General features: G+C 35.7%; 4 protein-coding genes across 10 annotated transcripts; 2 read left to right on the top strand and 2 right to left on the bottom strand.

Annotated features, from left to right (window-relative positions):
• The first annotated feature begins 773 nt into the window (after positions 1–773).
• LOC125203725 (phosphatidylinositol 4-phosphate 5-kinase 8-like) lies at positions 774–6,214 on the top strand. Of its 5 annotated transcripts, none has more exons than XM_048102142.2 (11): positions 774–921; positions 1,292–1,367; positions 1,443–1,489; positions 1,569–2,636; positions 2,737–2,904; positions 3,125–3,290; positions 3,715–3,825; positions 3,928–4,115; positions 4,887–5,041; positions 5,309–5,477; positions 5,724–6,214. In XM_048102142.2, the coding sequence occupies exons 3-11, from the start codon at positions 1,473–1,475 to the stop codon at positions 6,001–6,003; spliced, it is 2,322 nt and encodes a 773-aa protein (XP_047958099.1). In that variant the 5' UTR covers positions 774–921; positions 1,292–1,367; positions 1,443–1,472; the 3' UTR covers positions 6,004–6,214. The 5 variants fall into 5 exon arrangements, with proteins under 5 accessions (XP_047958099.1, XP_047958102.1, XP_047958101.1 ...); XM_048102145.2 differs by lacking the exon at positions 774–921 and adding an exon at positions 975–1,001; XM_048102144.2 differs by lacking the exon at positions 774–921 and adding an exon at positions 1,023–1,178.
• Positions 6,215–6,494: 280 nt separating this feature from the next.
• Positions 6,495–11,099, bottom strand: LOC125203728 (arginine/glutamate-rich 1 protein). 3 transcript variants are annotated; one of them, XM_048102147.2, is made up of 5 exons: positions 10,940–11,099; positions 10,652–10,810; positions 9,366–9,575; positions 7,515–7,734; positions 6,495–6,928 (listed from the first exon to the last, which is right to left on the bottom strand). In XM_048102147.2, the coding sequence occupies exons 2-5, from the start codon at positions 10,777–10,779 to the stop codon at positions 6,662–6,664; spliced, it is 825 nt and encodes a 274-aa protein (XP_047958104.1). In that variant the 5' UTR covers positions 10,780–10,810; positions 10,940–11,099; the 3' UTR covers positions 6,495–6,661. The 3 variants fall into 3 exon arrangements, with proteins under 3 accessions (XP_047958104.1, XP_047958105.1, XP_047958107.1); XM_048102148.2 differs by having other exon boundaries at positions 10,652–10,813; positions 10,940–11,087; XM_048102150.2 differs by lacking the exons at positions 10,652–10,810; positions 10,940–11,099 and adding an exon at positions 9,681–10,651.
• Positions 11,100–12,866: 1,767 nt separating this feature from the next.
• LOC125203727 (ankyrin repeat domain-containing protein 2B-like) lies at positions 12,867–16,650 on the bottom strand. Its single transcript, XM_048102146.2, has 9 exons — positions 16,492–16,650; positions 16,300–16,330; positions 15,943–16,073; positions 14,939–15,151; positions 14,682–14,830; positions 13,986–14,151; positions 13,781–13,873; positions 13,386–13,525; positions 12,867–13,285 (listed from the first exon to the last, which is right to left on the bottom strand). The coding sequence occupies exons 1-9, from the start codon at positions 16,498–16,500 to the stop codon at positions 13,186–13,188; spliced, it is 1,032 nt and encodes a 343-aa protein (XP_047958103.1). The 5' UTR covers positions 16,501–16,650; the 3' UTR covers positions 12,867–13,185.
• A 300-nt stretch (positions 16,651–16,950) lies between these two features.
• Positions 16,951–19,622, top strand: LOC125206815 (transmembrane emp24 domain-containing protein p24delta3-like). The gene is made up of 4 exons (XM_048106037.2): positions 16,951–17,295; positions 18,630–18,842; positions 19,198–19,274; positions 19,345–19,622. The coding sequence occupies exons 1-4, from the start codon at positions 17,089–17,091 to the stop codon at positions 19,487–19,489; spliced, it is 642 nt and encodes a 213-aa protein (XP_047961994.2). The 5' UTR covers positions 16,951–17,088; the 3' UTR covers positions 19,490–19,622.
• Positions 19,623–20,177: the final 555 nt, after the last annotated feature.

Below are 20,177 nucleotides of genomic sequence, written 5' to 3'. Positions count from 1 at the left end.
GGTACGATAAAGCCGGTATTTCGGTATTTTTTCCCGGCCCTAAATGTGAATGTGTTTGTAAATCACAACTATAAAAAAGCAAGCGGACTTGAAATTGTTTAAGAGTTGAAAAACAACTACAAGATCTTAATATTAAATTGAAAGGATTCCCACTTAATTATAAAAATGAAGACTTCTGTTTCTTTTAAGAAAGCTGTAATCTTCTTTACTTGTTGGCTTGTTATTAGAATCTAATGGGATTGGTATAAATTAATCACGGGATAAGAGAAGATTAAAGGAAACAACTTTTCATTTGTGGAGATTGCAATTTTTTTTACAGAACAAGTTGTACTTCTTAACAAAAAGAATTGTGTTAATTGTGATTAAGTTTTAATATGCTGTTCTGCACACTACAGTGTAAAATTTAGTATAGGGGTATCTTTTTTTACGTTAGATAAATATTTAAACTTTAATTGTGTATATAATTTCGTTTAAAGTTTTCAACACTTCCCACAGCTTTCACCTGCTAAATATGCTTAAAGCAGAATATTAGTCCACTAAAAAAGAAAAGTACTAAGACAATGAATTATTTTAGTAAGTAATAAATTAATTAATATTATAACGGTATGATATGCTTTACTTGGAAATTATTTAAACTGCAAATGGAATCCGATACAACTCATCGCACGTTAACAGTCGGCAACGCCAGCCAGGCACTGGGGCCCACGACCAGATGCATGGCCGCCACGTGTGCACCTACTATATCTGCCCCATTTCCCTCTCTTCTCATTCGCTGCTTCTTTTGTTTCATCTACGCCTTTCCCAATAATCAAATTTCACAGTTTTACTGTTTCATTTCCACATTTGCGGAACTGTTGTCGTTGGACTTTTTGAGGACCAGGAATCATTTCAGTTTTTTTTTTTTTCTGAATTGATTTTGAGGTAAGTCTGTATCTTTTTTTTACTGTTGCTTCGGAATTTGAAATACATCCTTGTAAGCGGTTGGCATGAATAATTTTTCGGTAATTTGATGATTAAAATCGTCATTTCGAAGTTTGATTTCGATTGCTGTTGCGTGTGATTGAATATGTAAATCTATCAATCGTGTGTATCCGTAGGAGTAATTCAGCTTATTAGCATAGTGAGAAAACAGAGAGCTTTGGTTTGGTTGATTAGTTCAGGTTGACTGCTTTGACAAGGTTTCAGTGAACTATTGAAATTTGATTTTGCATCCATTACTTCTATGTTTTGATCAGGCTGAATAATAACAATGTGATCTTAACTAATCTGGGATTTGTTTTTGTCTGTATAGATTTGAAATCGGAAGAATACATGCCATTTCCTGTCAGGATACACCACTGGAGAAGCCATAACTTCACTGAAGAAAGGTAGAGGATTGTGAAAGAATTTCTTCTATTTGAATCACATAGAATTGGTTCTTATTGTATTGAATGTTTTTGCAGTTAGCTGTAATAGGAGTCAGTCACTCTGTCATGGAAAATGAGGAGAGGTACCAATTGCAAACTTTTTGATTCTCGAGCAAGCTATAAACGAGGTTAAGAACACTTATTAGTAATCTTTATTTGCAGGAGCTCTGAATATGTTCTTGCAAATGGAGATGTGTATCGTGGTGCTTTTAAAGGAATGATTCCCCATGGAAAAGGTAAGTATACATGGTTAGATGGAACCATTTATGAAGGTGACTGGGAAGATGGGAAGATGGCAGGGAAAGGGAAGATCTGTTGGTCCTCACAGGCTGTATATGATGGTGATTTTTCTGGAGGTTATCTTCATGGTTTTGGAACTTTTATTGGTTCTGATGGTTCCATGTACAGAGGTTCTTGGAAGATGAATTCTCAACATGGCATTGGTCGGAAGCAGTATTCAAATTCAGACCTTTATGATGGTTGCTGGAGAGAGGGAGTGCGGGAAGGCAGTGGTAGGTATGCGTGGAGTAATGATAACATATATATTGGGAATTGGAAAAATGGAAGGATGTCTGGTAGAGGAGTTATGAAGTGGTTTAATGGAGATCTTTTTGATGGCTTTTGGCTGAACGGGTTGAGAGATGGGTCAGGCTGCTATAGATTTTCTGATGGAAGTTATTATTTTGGAACATGGTCGAAAGGGCTGAAGGATGGATCCGGAACATTTTATCCTGCCGGAAATAAGCATCTAAGCAAACTTGATATTGAAAGGAACAAAGACAAGAGAAGTAAATTGCTATCTCAGATGTCATCAGATCATTTAGATGAACCTGTGTTACCGAGTGTAAAGCGAAGTCTATCTGAGAAAATATCATATAGCTTTAAAAGGGGTTCTGGTGGGTTTTCTCGTAAAACTACATTTGTGAATGACGATCTGATCAGCACTGGTTCGATGAAAGAGATGGTGCCACTTGATAGATCAGTCAGCATCACATCTAATGGCTCTCAAGATGGTCAAACTGAATATCCAGACAGCAAGACTGTGGCATATGAGAGGGAATACATGCAAGGAGTCCTTATGAAAGAAAGAATTAAAAATATATCCAAACTATCTCATAGAAGTAAACAACGTCTCAAATTTGCAAAAGATGTAGAAAAGAAATCATGTTTGAACATTTTTGAAGGACACAGGAGCTATTATCTGATGCTTAGCTTGCAACTTGGTATCAGGTATGCAAAAATATGGTTCTATCATTTTTAAGACTCTCTGCTACAAAGCAGTATGTAATGATGGGATACCTAATTCAAATATCTTATGTGAAGTTGACAGGTATACTGTTGGAAAGATCACACCAGTTCCTATGCGGGAAGTCAGATCATCTGATTTTGGAGAACAAGCAAGAATAAGAATGTATTTTCCAAGAAAGGGTTCCCGATTGACTCCCCCGCACCATTCTATTGACTTTTACTGGAAGGACTATTGTCCCATGGTCTTCAGGTATGTACATTCTAATGCTTCGTGCTTGGGAAGGATGGAGCTTCCCTTTTTGATTGTTCTTCGTGTTTAACTGGGATTTTGTGTTTATTCAATTATTATTCCTGTTTCTAGGTTTTGAGTTGAATTCTCCTTTACTCTTGACACCCGGCACTTTCTGTTTTTAAAGCTTTTGTAAGTTGGATGGCAGTTTTTCAGTGACTGTATCTGGTCTCATTTTCAGGAATCTGAGAGAGTTATTCAAGCTAAATGCTGCGGATTACATGATGTCCATATGTGGTGATGATGGTCTGAGAGAGCTTTCTTCCCCGGGAAAAAGTGGAAGCCTTTTCTATCTTTCACATGATGATAGATTCGTAATCAAGACACTGAAAAAATCTGAGCTTAAGGTAACACATTGGAATGGGTTTCCTGAATTGCATGTTTCTTGTAAAATCAGAGATCAAATAAGTATCTCATTATGGCTGTGTAATAATAATGATGCTTAGCCCTTGTTTGCAAGATGCTCAAAGGGTGATTGAAGAAATTGGAGATCCTATATACACTGACATAACTATTGGTTTATGGATTACTCATGAACCAAGAAATGGTGTTATTGTGACCTACTAATTGGTAAATAGTGGTGAATGGTCTGGAGTACTTGTTACAAAATCTTCTAATTATACAGATTTTAATGTGGTGAATATGGAGGTTTTTTTACTGTTTATTCTATTTGTCTACTGATCTCTTGTTTCCAGTATCAGTTTGCTAACTAAATTGCAGTTCCACCCTAGTTTACAATTTAACTGACTACTTGTTCTCAATGTTGCACAGGTGTTGTTGAAGATGTTGCCTCAGTATTATAGTCATGTACAAGCACATGACAACACACTCATTACTAAGTTCTTTGGGACACACCGGATAACATTGAAACATGGAAAAAAGGTTATTATCCATGAATACGGCCGGTTGCTTGCTAGATAGATTCAGTTTTGATATCAGGAGAAATACCACTTTTCATTATATTGCAGTAACTTTCATTTACAGGTTCGCTTTGTGGTCATGGGGAATATGTTCTGTACTGAATTAAGAATACATCGTCGATATGATTTGAAGGGCTCAGTTCAGGGCAGATTTACAAACAAGGATAAGATTGATGAGACCACTACATTGAAAGATCTTGATCTGGCTTATGAGTTTCATATGGACAGGTCCTTGCATGAGGCACTTTTTAGGTAAAGCCTCAGCCTCTCTTATAATTAATTTTGTTTCAGTCAAGTTCGCTAATCTCATTGACAAGTGGACTCTGATCCATATGCTATATCTTCCTTTAGGAAACTCATTGATTTCTTTTGCATGCATATAAGACAGTAATACGTATTGCTTTGGTATCCACAAACTGTGAAGAACTGTATATGGGATGTAGAGACTTAATATGTTGCATTCTTAAAGTACCATGACCATCTTGGTTATTCAATATCCGGATTATAATGATCATATTCTGAATAATGGTATAACTGCATGAGATTATTTTACCTTAATCATAAGGTTAAGATATTGACCATCCTTCATATCTAATGGTAGTGACTGCAGTTTGAGATCTTGATCTTATGAATTGAGAGAGATAGGGTCGTTTCAAGATAAGGCGTCAAGTTTATTGGATTAGCAAAAACAAAATTGAGAGAAAATCATTAAAATTTATGTTTAATTCATTTTTCTCCATGACAAGGGCACATGCCAATTTTTTTATTAGTTTTTTGTCATGAATGATGCCAATTCAATTTTCAAAATCTTCTCCACATGTTTGTCTAATTTTGAGTGCATTCTAGCATTTGCAGCAGAGAAGACTTCAATTAGCTGAGGTATTTTTTGTTATCTAGTAGACATGTGCATCCAATCAACAATAGAATCTTTTTTATGCTTTGGTTGGTCCTCTGCTTGTTCTGCTCAAATGATGTAGTATCAGCATTTCTAACAATATTTCTCTTATATTTTTATTGTCACAGGCAACTATCTCTTGATTCTGCATTCTTGGAATCTCAACACATAATAGATTATAGCCTTCTCTTGGGCTTGCATTTTAGAGCACCCGAACATCTAAGATCGCTATTAGAGCCTCCCGATTCACAACCCAGTGCTGAGAACCCCAATGACAATGATGGTGAGGTTCACTTCTGAGGAATGATTTGGGCTGATTAGAAATCTATTAAATTGTTGAATTTGGTTCTTTGACCAAGATTCACTTTTTTGTGTCAAAAGTCAAAGTGCTGATACCATTTATCTCTGAGTAGTAGATTATGAAAATATCGAACACTGTCCACTATTTGTACCTTTTCCCTATTTGTAGTAGAGGAAACTTGGCTGTTGATTGTTGTATCAAATTTCTCAATTTGAATTGTCAAATTTTGATAAAAGTTTCCTTCTGAAGGTGTGAATTCCCAAGGAGACATCCTAATTCCTCCCAGGGGTTTGGTCTTAGTCACCCATGAGCCTGGTTCTGTCAGCATTGCACCAGGAGCTCACATTCGGGGTGATACACTGAAAGCATACTCTATCGGCGACAAAGAAGTTGATCTTCTTCTTCCTGGTACTGGAAGGTAATTTCCTCTTAATATACGTTCAAAATCATGCTGCTGAATTGTTAAAGTTACAAGAAGGGTGACTTGAGTTTCTGAACATCCAACTTTTTTGCTTCCATGCATGCAATTTTCTTTAGCAGCCCATTTGCAGTATGCTAGTATCACTTATAGTTTGGATAAAAAATGTTGGGTTTTTATGTGTAGACTATTTTAGCTATGGTGATGATTTGATTGACCTGGGGTTATTTGTGTTTGAATTTTCAGGTTGAGGGTGCAATTAGGAGTAAACATGCCAGCTCAGGCTAATCACAAAATTTTGCAGGCAGAGATCGATAATGCTGAAACCGAGCTCTTTGAGGTGTACGATGTGGTTCTTTACCTTGGCATAATCGATATATTACAGGAATACAACATGAAAAAGAAGATCGAACACGCTTGTAAATCTCTCAAGTTCGATCCTCTGGCAATTTCTGTTGTAGAGCCTAAGATTTATTCAAAACGGTTTATTACCTTTCTAGAGAAAATCTTTCCTGTCCAACCGTAACCAGAGACCTTGGGATCACCAAGTTGAAGCATATTTTAGATTCTTGTGTTCTTCACCTTATGTTTCGATAATTAACTCGGCAATTAGCTTAGTCATCGAGTGTATTCGTAAATTGTGTTGAATATATATTTGTTTTTACTGTGAAAAGTTGTGGCGGATAGCATGCTCGGATTCTGGGCTGAAGTTTATCAATTGATCAGTTGTTTTTTTATGCCAAGTAGATTTCAAGATCTTCGTGTAGAATCTGTAGATTGCTATTCTAGACAATTTATTTTCAAGTTATTAGTTATGTCATAATTTTAACTCATAATAACAGACGTTACTGTTCATTATTACATCAATAAGCTCTATACATCAGGAAATAAAGTCCAAACTTCATAAGATGTTTAAACATCATAATATACGAATTTTTTGTAATAGAATGAATAAGCAATAGTGACAGAGCAGATTGAATAAGCAATACGAGATTTTTGATATAAATGGCAGTTGGATGCTATCGAAAACGCAATACGAAATGCATAAATGTGAAGGACAGTGTTATATTGATAAGTCACAAGAGATGACATTGCATTTATAGTATCCCCCTCGAACCCAGCCAAAATTGACCAGAGCCCAGAAACAAATCAACCCAAAACAGAGACGAGATACAATCGTTTTGCTATTTCATACCTAGCGCAAATGACAACTTTGGACGCGATTTGTTCTTCCCCAATAACTTCATTTGGTTAGCTCGTTCTTCCTCCTCTTGTTGTTTTTTCTTTAGCAAGGCCACTTCTTTCTGCCTCTGAAGTTCTTCCAATTCTCTATAACGTGCCTCTTCGCGTCTTTGCTGTTCCAAGGCTTCTCTTCTTTGAGCTTCTTCTACCTTCCGCCTGTTCTCTTCCAGCATCCTTTCTAGCTCTTCTTTCTCTCTTTGTGCTTGTTCCTGTACAAGTTCCCAAATTATTTATCTATAGCCTCGAAGAACGTAGAAACTAATATATGCAATAATAATTAGAGTCAACAGAAGAGCACCAATTGTCTAACATCTAATTTCTCCACAGCTTATATTACAATTGACACTATATATCATGTTCAATGGTTTGACTGTTGTATTGTACTCGTTGTAGTAAAAGGCATAAATGGCGTGCGACCAAACATACTTTGACCCGGAATGAAGCGCAATCAACAGTGAATCTCAGGTAGTTAGAGATGTAAGCATCTTAAAGTCTAGAACAAAGTCGAATCGAACTAATGGATAGCTAGGTTAGAACCTCTCTCCAAATATCAGGTTTTGCATGCAATGCAATAGTAAGAAAAAGGGTATTAATATTTCTCTCCCTGTTAAATCCTCGATATTAAAAAGGCAAATAGAAAGAAATATCACATGACTCCAATCACTAATGAGCAACTAGTCAACCACCATAACTCCCCAAAACACATGCATCTGTCACCAAAGGAACAATCTGTAAAACAATTAGAAACTATAAATGGGAGAAGAATTATCACGCAGCATAAGAATAGATACTTGCCTCTCTTTTCGAGGCCTCTATAACAGCTGCTTCCTTTTCTTTTTCAAGCTGGGCTGCAACCTCAGCAACAAGTCTTTTCCTACCTTCCTCCAGACGCTTCTCTATGTCAAGTTTGATTTCCTTGGAATTCAAGCTCTCTTCAACTTTCTTTCGAATTTCTTCTGCCACTCTTTTTGTCGTTTCTTCTTCTATTAGTTTTAATTCTAACTCCTGCTGACGCCTAGTAAAGCAGTAGAAAATGTCAAAAGAAAAATAGCCACTGATCTGATAAGGGAGAAGTTAGTTCTCAAAGGAGTCAAATGCCCTCAAAAGCAAACTACAACGATCTATTCCTTTTACTGTTAAGCAAAAGATTTGACAAAGTCATACAGCCAATGCTGGTCTTCACGGTTCCATAAATTCAGAACTAAAACAAATTACAAACTAACCTCAGTTTGAAAAAGGCACAATGATATATATGCTTATGCTTTACAGCATACCTCTAATTGATTCCTGATCCAAAATATTTCAGTTTCATATCTGGTGAACAGTAGATTAACGAGGCACCAAATGGACCATCAAAATAAACAATACCAGAAACTTCCTTCAATTAATCCTGTGGAGAAGAGCGTCAAGTAAAGAGTGGCAGTTCCAGTACTAATTGCTGAAACACTTTTGCCCTTATAGTAGAAATTTGCATAAACCATAGAGCTGAATCAGCTTTCTACACATTTACTAAGCAGTGATAACAGGTCTAGCATCCCTCGATTTCCACATTTACGAATTGAGAAGATCAACAAAAATAGATTATGGAGTATGAGTTGATGACAAGTCTAGAATGTCTTTTTATGCATAAAGAAACAAAGGGGTTATGATGTATGACCGGACCAAACTTCTCTCTAAATAAGTATTTCACAATTAGCTACAATAAGCAAAACCTATCAAAGCAGAGCTATCGATATCAAGAGCTAGCTCAGAGGAAGCACCCAGTTTCACTTCCATGAACAGTATATTGTTCCTTGTTCTTTTTCAGTTGCATATATAGTCTAGGGTCACAAAATTTATTTCTTGCAATACGTTAATGAGTTGAAGAAAGGCAACCATCCAATTCATAACAAAGATAGAAGGAAATTAATAAAAAACAAATAATTTATCATACATGTACAAAGAATTGAAAAGTAGCACAAAACCTTCTACTAGCACCAGATAGAACAGAAAACAGTATATATTTTCAATGCATAATCTCAAGAAAAAAACTCATGCAAATTGCAAAAACAAAAGATAAGAAGCATATGACCATAACACGTCACCCTCTTGCAAACTTATGCGTGTCCTTTCAATGTGGCAAACACCAGGAAATACTTAATAACAAATGAACAATGACTGCAGGAAAAAATGGAAACAATAGTATCTATTGAAGAAGAAAAGGAAGGAATGAACAAAAGAAAAGGATCGAAAAGTCATAACAAATGGACTTGGAATGAAAGAGAATATGTGTTTAGGATTTCAAGTATTCATGCTCATACAATGTATACCATAACTCTTAGAAACAGCCATGTTTGGTAACAAAGGGACCTTATCATCGCATGCATTGAAATTAAATGACTTCATATGTTGAAACTATAGCCTCTTAACTGTATAAGTTATCTCCAAAAAACTTAGTTAGTAGTTACTGATAGTGCATATGTCAGGCCTCCATCATCAGCCTCTAGGGTGGAAGTTGGAACCAATTCAGGAATATTATGAAGTCTACATTATGATGTACGAATTATGAAAGTTTAGATTCAAGAACAGTTCACATCACTATGGTACAAAAAATCATGTGAGGAGGTGAATATATAAGGAAAAAGATCATAAATGTAATCATTATACCTTTTCTTGTCCTCTTCCTCTGTTTTCAATTTTACAGTTGCATCTTTCATCTCTTTGGTACCAGTAAGTGGGGATGCACTTAAAGGGGATAAAGAAGTGCTCCTTTTTCTTTGTCTTTCATTCCGCTTTGGTGTAGGTGAGCGGCTTTTACGGCGTCTAGGAGTGGGAGAGCGACTTTTGTGTCGAGAAGATAACGAATGCTTTTGTCTTCTGTAGAATACAATGAAGTAGTTGAGCATTGAGAGAGACTATTAATTTCTAAACTGTTCATATCCCCGTGTTTCCTACATCTATACCGAAAGCATGTACAGTTACCTCACACATTGCAAAGAATAAACTGGGTGCTGCATCTTTTACCATAAGACACTGCTATTATCACAACCGAGCAGTGAAATAACACCAACTGCACCCATCACCAGCTTACTTCTCAGTCAAAAGGAGCCATGGTTTCTTTACTAGATTTCTCAAAGATCAATGATCTTGACTACCGCATTCAACCTATGTTTTAAAGAGAATGTATCTCACTTTCTAATTTTGTTTGGTGCATGTAAACTCCCAGCATGGGAATGTATAAGCCATTAAAATTACAATTTAGCAGCTTTACAAAAGGATAGATCATCAAGTCAACAACCATAAGCATGAAGAATATCAAGGTGCCGATGGAAAGCGAAAACTCTCATAGGCAGCAACACGGCACAAGGACACCAAAGATACACAATCCATAAGCATCTGCTAGATCATCTAAAACAAATAAAACCAATATGATGAGCAATTATTAAGGATATAATGTTTAAAATTTGGACCCCCAAAATAATCCAGGAGAGAGTCGGAACTGAGTATATCAACAAAATAACTGGAAAACCTTAAAAAGTTTTGGATTTCCTTTGAACTAAAACCATCTCCTCGAACAACTAATCCCACTACATAACATGATCATATTCAATTTCAATCAAGCTACACTAACTTAATCTAATAGAGATTGGTCTTTCTTTCTTTTTCCTGTCAAAAAATATTTACATCACTATTGGTAAAAGCACCGAAAAGCACCCAAAACCTGGTATAAAAAACCATAAACCAAATATTGTATAATAATTGATTATGCAGATATCAATTCACAGTGGTCTGATCAATAAAGTGGATAGCCGGAGCTGTCCTCTCAACACAAGCTTAAAAAAACTTATTAAAATCAATATTAATTGATTAAATTATAAGCAACTAAAATTAAATACAAAAATACAAATCACTGATACACAATCGACCGGCAAGTATAAGTAAAAGGGTATCACCTGCTATGGGAATAAGGGGATCTGCTTCTCTCTCTTTTGCTCCGGCGTCCATACCTCGACTCAGAAGGCGATGGCGAGTGCTTTCTACGGTGCGACGGCGACCGAGACAGTTGCCGCTCTCTTCCCATCTTCACTTGTCGAAGAAATTGAGTCTTTCAGCTGCTATATCAATTAACCATTAAAGGGGAAAATCAAAACCAAATGAATCGAACCAGCTACAATTTTTTGTCGAGCAGTTGGATTGAGCAAATTATTGAAAAGGAATACAGAATTTTGAATGAAAACCACCTTAGAAGAAGATTATTGAAGATTGGACTTCTGTTCATCCGCGTAACGACAGGCACGCAGAAGTAAACCCTAAGGTTACGATTCAGGCTCATCCCGTTAATTTAAGTTTAGCCGATTAAATTATACTCCCTCAGAAGTTTGTTGCATTTTTTCATTTTCGTTGGTCCGCACAAAAGTTGCCTAATTTTACTTTTGTGCCACTTTTTTTTTTCTTTAGTGAACCCATATTTCACATCCTCCTCCTCACAATTATTACTCCCTCCATTTTAAAATAATACCCCTTCCGTCCTATTAAATATAAAATATTTGTGAATTGGTACAGATTTTTATGTAGTGATGTTTTGTGAGGAAATGAGGGGAGAATAAAATAAGAGGTGAAAAAGTAGAGATAGAGATGTTTCCTTTTTAAAAAATGTATCATTTTTAATGGGACAAACTAAAAAGGAAAACGTTTCATTTCTAATGGGACAAAAAGAGTATATATTTTGAGTTTGACATGAGTTTTAATGAAAAATTGGTAAGTAAAACAGAGGTAGAGAAAAAAAAATAATTAAAGTATTATGGAGAATAAGCCATACCTCATTTAAGATAAAATAGTTTCCAAAATTAAAACGTGCATATTCTTTTTAGACGGATTGAAATGGAAAGAGTGCATGTTCTTAGAGAAAGGAGGAAGTATAATACTTATAGTCTGATACAATATATAACAACAAGATTCCGTAACTCACAATCCACTAACTTTTTCAACTCACTTTTCATTACATTTATTAAAACTTGTGACCAGTCAAAGTGTGACATAATTTATGGGACAGAGTGAGTATAACTTAAATTTATTTTCAATTACGTAATATAGATGCTGATAAATTTGTGTAGATATAATCATTGACGAGTTAAATGGTGTTGTGTGCTTATAAAGCAAACGATATCATTTAGATCGACGAGTTAAATGGTGCTGTATACTTAAAAAACAAACGACGTCAGTTGAAATTATAATTAAGAAGAAGTCAAAAGACATACCACAATTTGAGCAACTTCAAGATTTTATGACAATTTATCCTACAATAATTTTGTAGTTAAGACAACTTCATATTTTGTTTCCTCACTCGTTTATTTGTTCTTTTTTGGGGGAATTATGTAAATGCAATTTTATTTATCTATATTCTGTTGTTAATTTTTGAATATTGTAAATCCATAGTTGACTATTGCAGACCTAAAGAAAGTGCTTACCAAGGTTCTTGCTAACGCAATCGCACATTCAGAACGGGAAAAATGATATGATTTACAAGCACAATTTATGTGTTCGCTACCCACAACACCAAGCACTAGTGCACGTGAAATTTAACAAGCACCGAAATGTGCTAACTAATGGCATTCAACGAACATTTTTTATAGATAGCGGACTTTTTTATGCTCACTAAATCTGTTTTTTGGTGTGGATGAGCTCACCACATCACATATCTCCGACACAATGTCAATTTCGATTTAGCAAAAATCTTAATCTAGAAATAATCTAAAATACATCAAAGTTTGTATTTATACACCAATTTTACAGATTCACAAAACAACTAGAAATTGCATATTATACCATAAAATAAACCTCAGATCAACCCATTATTTAAAGACGCTTTTTCCATCGTGAGAGATATTACAGATTTCCAGATGCTACAAACAATAGTTTTAGACAAAGCCATTTTCCAAGAACTTATTAATTATGTTAATTATGCATCTTTTTTAAACATTACTCATTTAGTAGTATCACTTCATCCAGAGAAGATGACATACTTGATATTGGTTGTTTAATGTATTAAGTTGAGAAAAAAAGATAATTGAACATTGGATATATTAATGATGATTTATTTTTTCACAAAATCACGAAGCACGAAGACCAGCACTAAACAGCTATGCAACCACAAGTAACTAGAAACAATAGACCAAAAATAATAAATATGTAAAATGTGAAAATAATAATTATGTAGTCCAACCTACTATGATCTGATTTTGATTGTACACAAGGAAAAACAAAATGAAAAGAACAAACTCTTATTATCTAATCACTCTCTGGATCAAACTATGGAGTGATTATTCATGGCAGGAACTATAATAATACAAACATCGGGCATTCCAGGAGGACGAGATCGATGCAATCGAATTAAAAAAACAACAAATCAAGTCGGCATCCCAATACTCGTCTGCTCATGAAAGTAGACAAGTCTAATAGCAGAACACTTACAGTTGCAGCATCCAGCTTATAGAAATGCATCCTTCTCGAGGAGCTTGAGCACATCGCTCTGGTTATTTAGTTTAGCAACGTCGATAGGTGTCTTCCCGTCCAAGTTCTGGAGAGTACTGCAACAAGCATGAACGAAGAGCAAAGGCAAGGTCAGCTTGGTTCAGGGCATCAAAGTTACAGTATATCTTTTTCACAATGCATGAAAGGGCTGCTTACACAGCAGCTCCGTTCTTTAGCAGTAGCTCCACGCACTCCTTCCTGCCATAACCAGCAGCATAGTGGAGGGGAGTGTTCTTGTTCTTATCCAGAGCATCAACCTTTGCTCCGGCTTCCAAAAGAACATGTGCGCAGTTAACCTGGAATCACAAAAAGGTGATTCTATCAGTTACTATAAGGAAGAGAAGAAGACATAAGGAATCGGAACAATACTAGAGCAGAAAACATATGAACTGTAACTGCAAAATGAAGAGATCAAGGCAAGTCATTAGTCATTCTATGGGACACTCATAAATCAACAAGAACGAAAGAACGTAGGAAAAGCCAGTCTCAATCCAACATCAAATACATATGTAGAAGGTTAATATGATGTTGATTCTATAAGTCTTAAATACCTCGCCATATCCACTAGCAAAATGCAGTGCAGTTCTTCCCTCAGAGTCTACTTCATCCTTATCAGCACCACCAGAAAGTGCCTTTTTCAAGCCCTATTTTTCCGTGAAAAAAACATGCAAAGATATTCAGTGAAGACATTCCGCAATCTTATTGCAAACTATGGCTAAATATAAATTTTATTGGAGTATTAACTCTGACCAATACCTCCTCATCACCAACACTAGCTGTGTGATGAACAATAGATTCCTCATCATTTACTTCCTCTGATTCGTCTTCAGCAGCATCACCAGCAGATGTGGCACTTTCTCCTACAGCGGCCATTCCCATCACTTCTCCCAACTTCTGTAGAACCTCTTTATCATTCCAGTACCTGATGGACAATAAATTTCAGAATGGAAAAATCACAAATAATAGGTGGTTCGACATTGAACACAATAAACAAAGATTTGTAATCTCCGATAGAAGAATACAAGAATAACATATCAAGAATGATGCGATTTTAAAATTTCACACATTTATGGGGCTAGGCTATATGGGCTGGAAGCCTGGAACCACATTAACAAATACTAGTATATTCTGGTAAGCTCTGATTTTCTGGCTGTTTATAGACAGTTCTTGTAAGGTAATCCTTCACATACTTGCTTTGGAAATTACTTTGGATGATCCTGAGATTACTAAATAATAGCATCCAACTGAAATATGAGAACACAGACAGAGGAGTTCTGTGTGATCATCTATTAAAATCCACAGGAAAACACACAACACATTGACATCCAAACGCAAGTGCAATGTAATATAAAAACGAAGATTCCGTCACACATGCAAATACATGACTGCCTCATGAAAGAAGTGACAAAGTCCACAAGTAAATCAACAACGAAGCTAGTAAAAATGTAAGACCTCATCATTGCAGCTGGACCACCATTCTCGATCTCATCAAGAATAGGCTTCAAAGACGGATCTTCTTTTACACGTGCCATTCGTTCTTCAAGTTGGCTTTTATTGGCTGGATTTGTCAAACTCTCAAGCATTCCAGACATGGCTGGATCCTAAAGAAGAATAAAGCAAAAGGATGATGAGCTTGCTAATGATATCCACATCTTCAATGATGCTTAAAAGATATTCAAGAATTTAATACCAAATTTATCAACAAATACCTGCATTAATGTACTACCAAGCTTCTCTGCCATGCTCATGAATTGTGGATTTTGCATGACTTGTTGCACGGTTGAGTAGTATTGTTCGGGATCAAAGTTGGGAATGCCCTCTTCAACTGTACCCCCTTGATATGATTTCTGGAGCTGCTCTGCCATCTGATTGAATGAAGGATCTTTAGCTATCTGATCAGCTAGCTCTCTAATGCTTGGGTCCTGCCAACACATAATAGAGCTTAGCAAACAGCATAAGATGTTAAAATAAGATAAGTATGAGTGTCATAACTCATAAGCTTTGCTGTTCACAAGGCACCATCTATTTTCCAGTTTGACTTTCAACATACTGAACAAAAATTATACTAATGCTTAAGTTGGAGGAAATAAAAAATACTCCCTCCGTTCCATTAATGTTGGAGCTTTCTTTTGGGCACAGAGATTAAGGAATAAATATTTGATGAGTTAAGTTGAGTGAGAATAAAGTAGGAGGGTTGTGGGAGAGTAAATTATGACTGAGTAAGACTGTAAGAGAGATGAAGAGTGTTGTCTTTTGCCAAAAAAAGGATATGACCCAACTATAATGGGGCGGCCCATAAAAGAATATGACCCAATACTAATGGGATGGAGGGAGTACTGAACAGCCCGTATTGTCATTCAACAGTTCGAGCCATGAGCAGATAGGGATCTAGACAAATTGATCCACCAAAAGCTGAAAGTAAACACTGATATGAGCTTATAATTTGGAAAAGTATCGGGAGTAACATTAGGCCAAGTGTTGTATAATGAAAACTCGGTAAATTCGTAACCACTGTGACCACAATTGCAGCAGTATCATACAGATTTGCTGAAACTACTACAGGTTCATCGCTAGCGTTGAGACTTGAGAGACATAGTGCTATCGGAAGATAACTAAGAGAAAACTAAAACTCTTCTAGTTTTTAACAGATAGAACAATTGGGCAGAAGCACTCTATATTCCACAAAAATTCCTGAATTGAAAAGCATACATACATTAAGCAATCCTGTCATAGCCGAGAAATCAAATGGATTCGGCATTCCAGAAACTGCAGGAGTGGGTTCCCTTCTCTGCCCAGAAGGTAACCCAGCAGAAGTAGTAGCTCCAGCCGCATCAGACTTCTCTTCTTCAAAGAGGAATCAGAAGTTGCCAATAATTAGAATGCCAATCATATATCACGAAAAAAACACATGGAAAATTATCTGTGAGAAGAGCAGTTCAGAGAAATGGAAAAGCCTAAACTGTTCAACAACAATCAATTAATAACAACTGCCAAATATATAAGCATATCGAGAAAAGTAGTAGTATCAAATTTCAGCAACAGCAAAAATATTGTGGAAAGATAAGGTCACCTTGTTTAGGAACCACGGGAGTTTTAGTTGGCTGCCATAAACCAAAAACATTAGTAAAAGACAGTGAAAATTCGCAATTTACTCCAAGTAATGCATAACGCAAATCAAGCAATCGGAGAAATCAAAATTTTATAATTCAAAATTGAGTAGGAGGTGAAATTTAAGATGGATAATGAAGAAAGAAGTGGCTACCTCCGACATGTTTGTTCAACTCTGCTTCAGAGATTGGTATAGTGTGCACGAAAGGGGGAAAATGAGGTTTTGAGGATAGAGAAATTGGGAATAGCAAAGGTTAAGAGAACAGAGTATTGGGCAGCTCAATTCCTCAACGCCCATATCAGATTAATGGTTGGATTTTGTTTTCTTGTGAATTTGTATATTTATCGCTTAATCTTAGCGATAGACAACATAAAATGTTAAAGTATTGCTATTAGAAATAAAATACTAACAATTATCAAAAATTGAATGCACTTTAAGTAAAGAGGACGAGTTTGTAAACTAAAAAAAGACAACTCCATAATTAAAAAAAATTAATACAGTAGAACGTAATTAAAAGATATCGTTCAGTTTTAGTTTATTAAATAGAAGATTTAAAATGAAGTAATTATATAGAGGAAAATATATTTAGTATTATGTGTTTCATATCCCAACTCTACCCGTGAGCTGGCACAAAATATTTTGATCTAAATTCCAAACAAAACACTGAATCCCCAACAACTGCAGAGCTTCGAAATCTCCGCTTTTGCTTGATTGAGATTGACATTCCCAATCTTCAACGGAGAAACAGCGATGGTGGCGTCTGCCAACGTCGGCGTCCTCGCCTTACTCTTCGCTTTCATGTGTCTTCTGCGGAGGACCGACGCCATATGGCTGAGTTTGCCGGCCTCTGGCACAAAGTGCGTCTCCGAAGAAATCCAGAGCAACGTCGTCGTTTTGGCCGATTATGTCGTCATTTCCGATGACCACGTCCACGCCAGCCCTACCATTTCCGCTAAGGTTAGGGTTTTCAGGATTTCTCTTTGCTGCATGCCATCTTTATTTCGGTACTAAGCTCGTTTTTGAAAAAAAAACACATAAATTATTAGGTTTATTTTTAGAAGATAAAAGCTGAAAATTACATCTAATTTATTGATTAAGAAACAGTGATAACTGAAAATCTGAAAAGGATTATGCATTTGATTGTGTTGATACAAATAGAAGCTAGCTATATCTAACATCTCACTTAACAACTGTGAATGCTGCTCAGTGCTTGCGCTATGTCATCCTTCTAAGTTTCCTCTGAATCTCTTTTGAGAATCTAGCAGAGGTGATAAAGTTAAGGTCTCCGTCGGAAGTAATTTGACATTAGATGTGAATCAGAGTAATAAGGGGAAATATAACCGTGCTATTGTTTAGCCAAAGGTAAAGTTTGAGTCTATACGATATATAACTTCCAGTGTAAATTTAGGAAATAAATGAAGCTTAAGGAAATTAATGATATCAATGAAAAAAGCTAAGGAATTTGCTTGTTATTGACGTTAATGGACTTTTGCTAGAATTTTTGGTCTATAAGAGATTACTGCATCCTGAAAAACTGTGGTTGGTTTATCTGTTTTGATTAAATTCATTCACATGTAGGATTTGCACCAACAACAGAAATGATTATGATACAAAGATGGCTAGACCTATAGTCTGGATAGATTAAAATGGCTTACTATATGCTTTAAAATGGCAAGGAGAAAGTTAAAATTTAGGGAAGTGAGTTGTTGCCTGGGTAGTCAATTAGTCATTATGATGTGTGTGTTGCGTGTATTTAAGTTTAATATTTTAATTAGATTATTGTCTAGTGTCCCTAGTTCAGGAGACCTGGTGCTCAGCAGTTGGCTAATAATTAATAATCATGCATCTTTATCTTAATGCACCTTCTATATAGGAGTAATGTTTTGTTGGGCATCTGGTGAAAGCATCTCACCGTTTGCTTGTGTTTTGAACTTTTTATTTTTTGTGTATTTTCTATTGGAATAATGAGGCATTCATTACATTTTGGATGTGTTCTTTGACATATATCTAGTAGTCACAATCCATAAATGGTCAGTACAATTCATCACACATTGCTATCGAATTATAGGATAGCTGCACTAGTTTCCAGCTGCCAACAAACCTCAAAACTCTAGAGGTGCTGTTTCAGAATTTTTCCTCGATTAGTTTTCACATCCGTTTGGTTTTACTCTCCTTCCTGTGACATGATACTACATTTTCTATTGATCAATCTAGCTGATTGTCCAACACATTAATAGCATCGGCTTTTGTTGCAATTCTGTCTGACTAATGTGATTCTGTTTCTAATATAGGTGACTTCACCTTATGGCAATAACCTCCACCACAAGGAAAATGTCACACACGGCCAATTTGCATTTACAACTACTGAGGGTGGGAATTATTTGGCTTGTTTTTGGCGGGAGGGCCTTACTTCAGGTGGTGGCGATATAAGTATCAATATTGATTGGAAGACAGGTATTGATGCAAAGGATTGGGATTCAGTTGCAAGAAAAGAAAAAATTGAGGTGAGAACATTGAGCTTTCATTGCTTGCTAATTTACTAGTACATTCTTTAGGAAACTCAAATGTTGACATTTTGCGGTAGAAAACATGTTTTTAACCAAAAACATTTTCATGTGCATTTCTTTTTTTTGCTTTTCTACTTTTGTATTTAGTCAGTCTTCGGTCATCTAGTTCCTGAAATCTTACATTCTGGGTACATATAAGATGGCTTCTCCTAGATTTTGTAATTAATAAATGATTGGTCAACAAATTTGTGGTAGTTTGAAAGAGAAATAAGCAACCAAACTTTTGGAACCCAGAATGAGACGCACGCCTCAAAGGTTATAGAATGATTTACCTATTTTGTTCCTCTAGTAGGGTATTGAGCTTGAGCTAAGAAAGCTTGAAGGAGCAGTTGAGGCCATCCATGAAAATCTTTTATATCTTAAAACCAGGTACACATACATCTATATGCATGATTTCTTTCTTTAGAATCATTATGATGTCTTAAAATTGTCATCACAGAGAAGCCGAGATGAGAATTGTAAGTGAAACAACAAATGCTCGCGTGGCTTGGTACAGTTTGATGTCACTGGCAGTCTGCATTCTGGTTTCAGCTGCCCAAATATGGCGTCTAAAACGATTTTTCCAAAAGAAAAAGCTAATTTAGCGAGAGGGAAAAGAAAACACTAGATCACGGACCTTGTATTTTATCTTTCATCTGTTCTACTCGTAGAACTTTTTGCTCTGCATAACGAAGTTTTCGTCTGGAATCAAAGATGTGTTGCTTTTATTGTGTGAAATCTTGGGATACACGCATTTCTTGTTTACTTCATTAACTTGGACTCCGTATTATAGCTTAATTTTGAGTGATAATATGTTTATCTCGTCTAAATCTGTACTAATTTGTTATTGCTTGCATGTAAACCAATTGTACCCCTAAGTCATATTCAAATACATATGGGATGAAAAAAGTGGAAATATCCAATAGAGATTAAGCGTATATTTTGCTTATTTACAAATCACACTTATAAAAGTATAATACTCCCTCCGTCCAAGTTTAGGAGTTAGAATTAGTTATTGCATGTGTTTTAAGAAATTAGTGGAGTGTGTAATAAATGAAGTGAGATGGTGGGATTTGTAATAAATGAAGTGAGTTGGTGGAAAGTGAGATGGTTTGACTTTTTGGTTTTTTATTTTTATTTTTGGTTTATTTTTATGTAGATAATGACATTTGAGTGTAATTTTGATGAATAATGGAGTAAAATTTTATGTCCAAATATAGAAGATTCTAAATATGACTCCTAAACTGGACGTACTTTTATGGCAAAATGTGACTCTTAAAGGGAGTAATTTTT

This window comes from Salvia hispanica, chromosome 6, assembly GCF_029641045.1.
Source record: "Salvia hispanica isolate PSC_SH4W2 chromosome 6, Shi_PSC_v1, whole genome shotgun sequence".
NCBI lineage: Eukaryota > Viridiplantae > Streptophyta > Magnoliopsida > Lamiales > Lamiaceae > Salvia > Salvia hispanica.
This window is presented reverse-complemented; position numbering and strand designations above follow the sequence as displayed.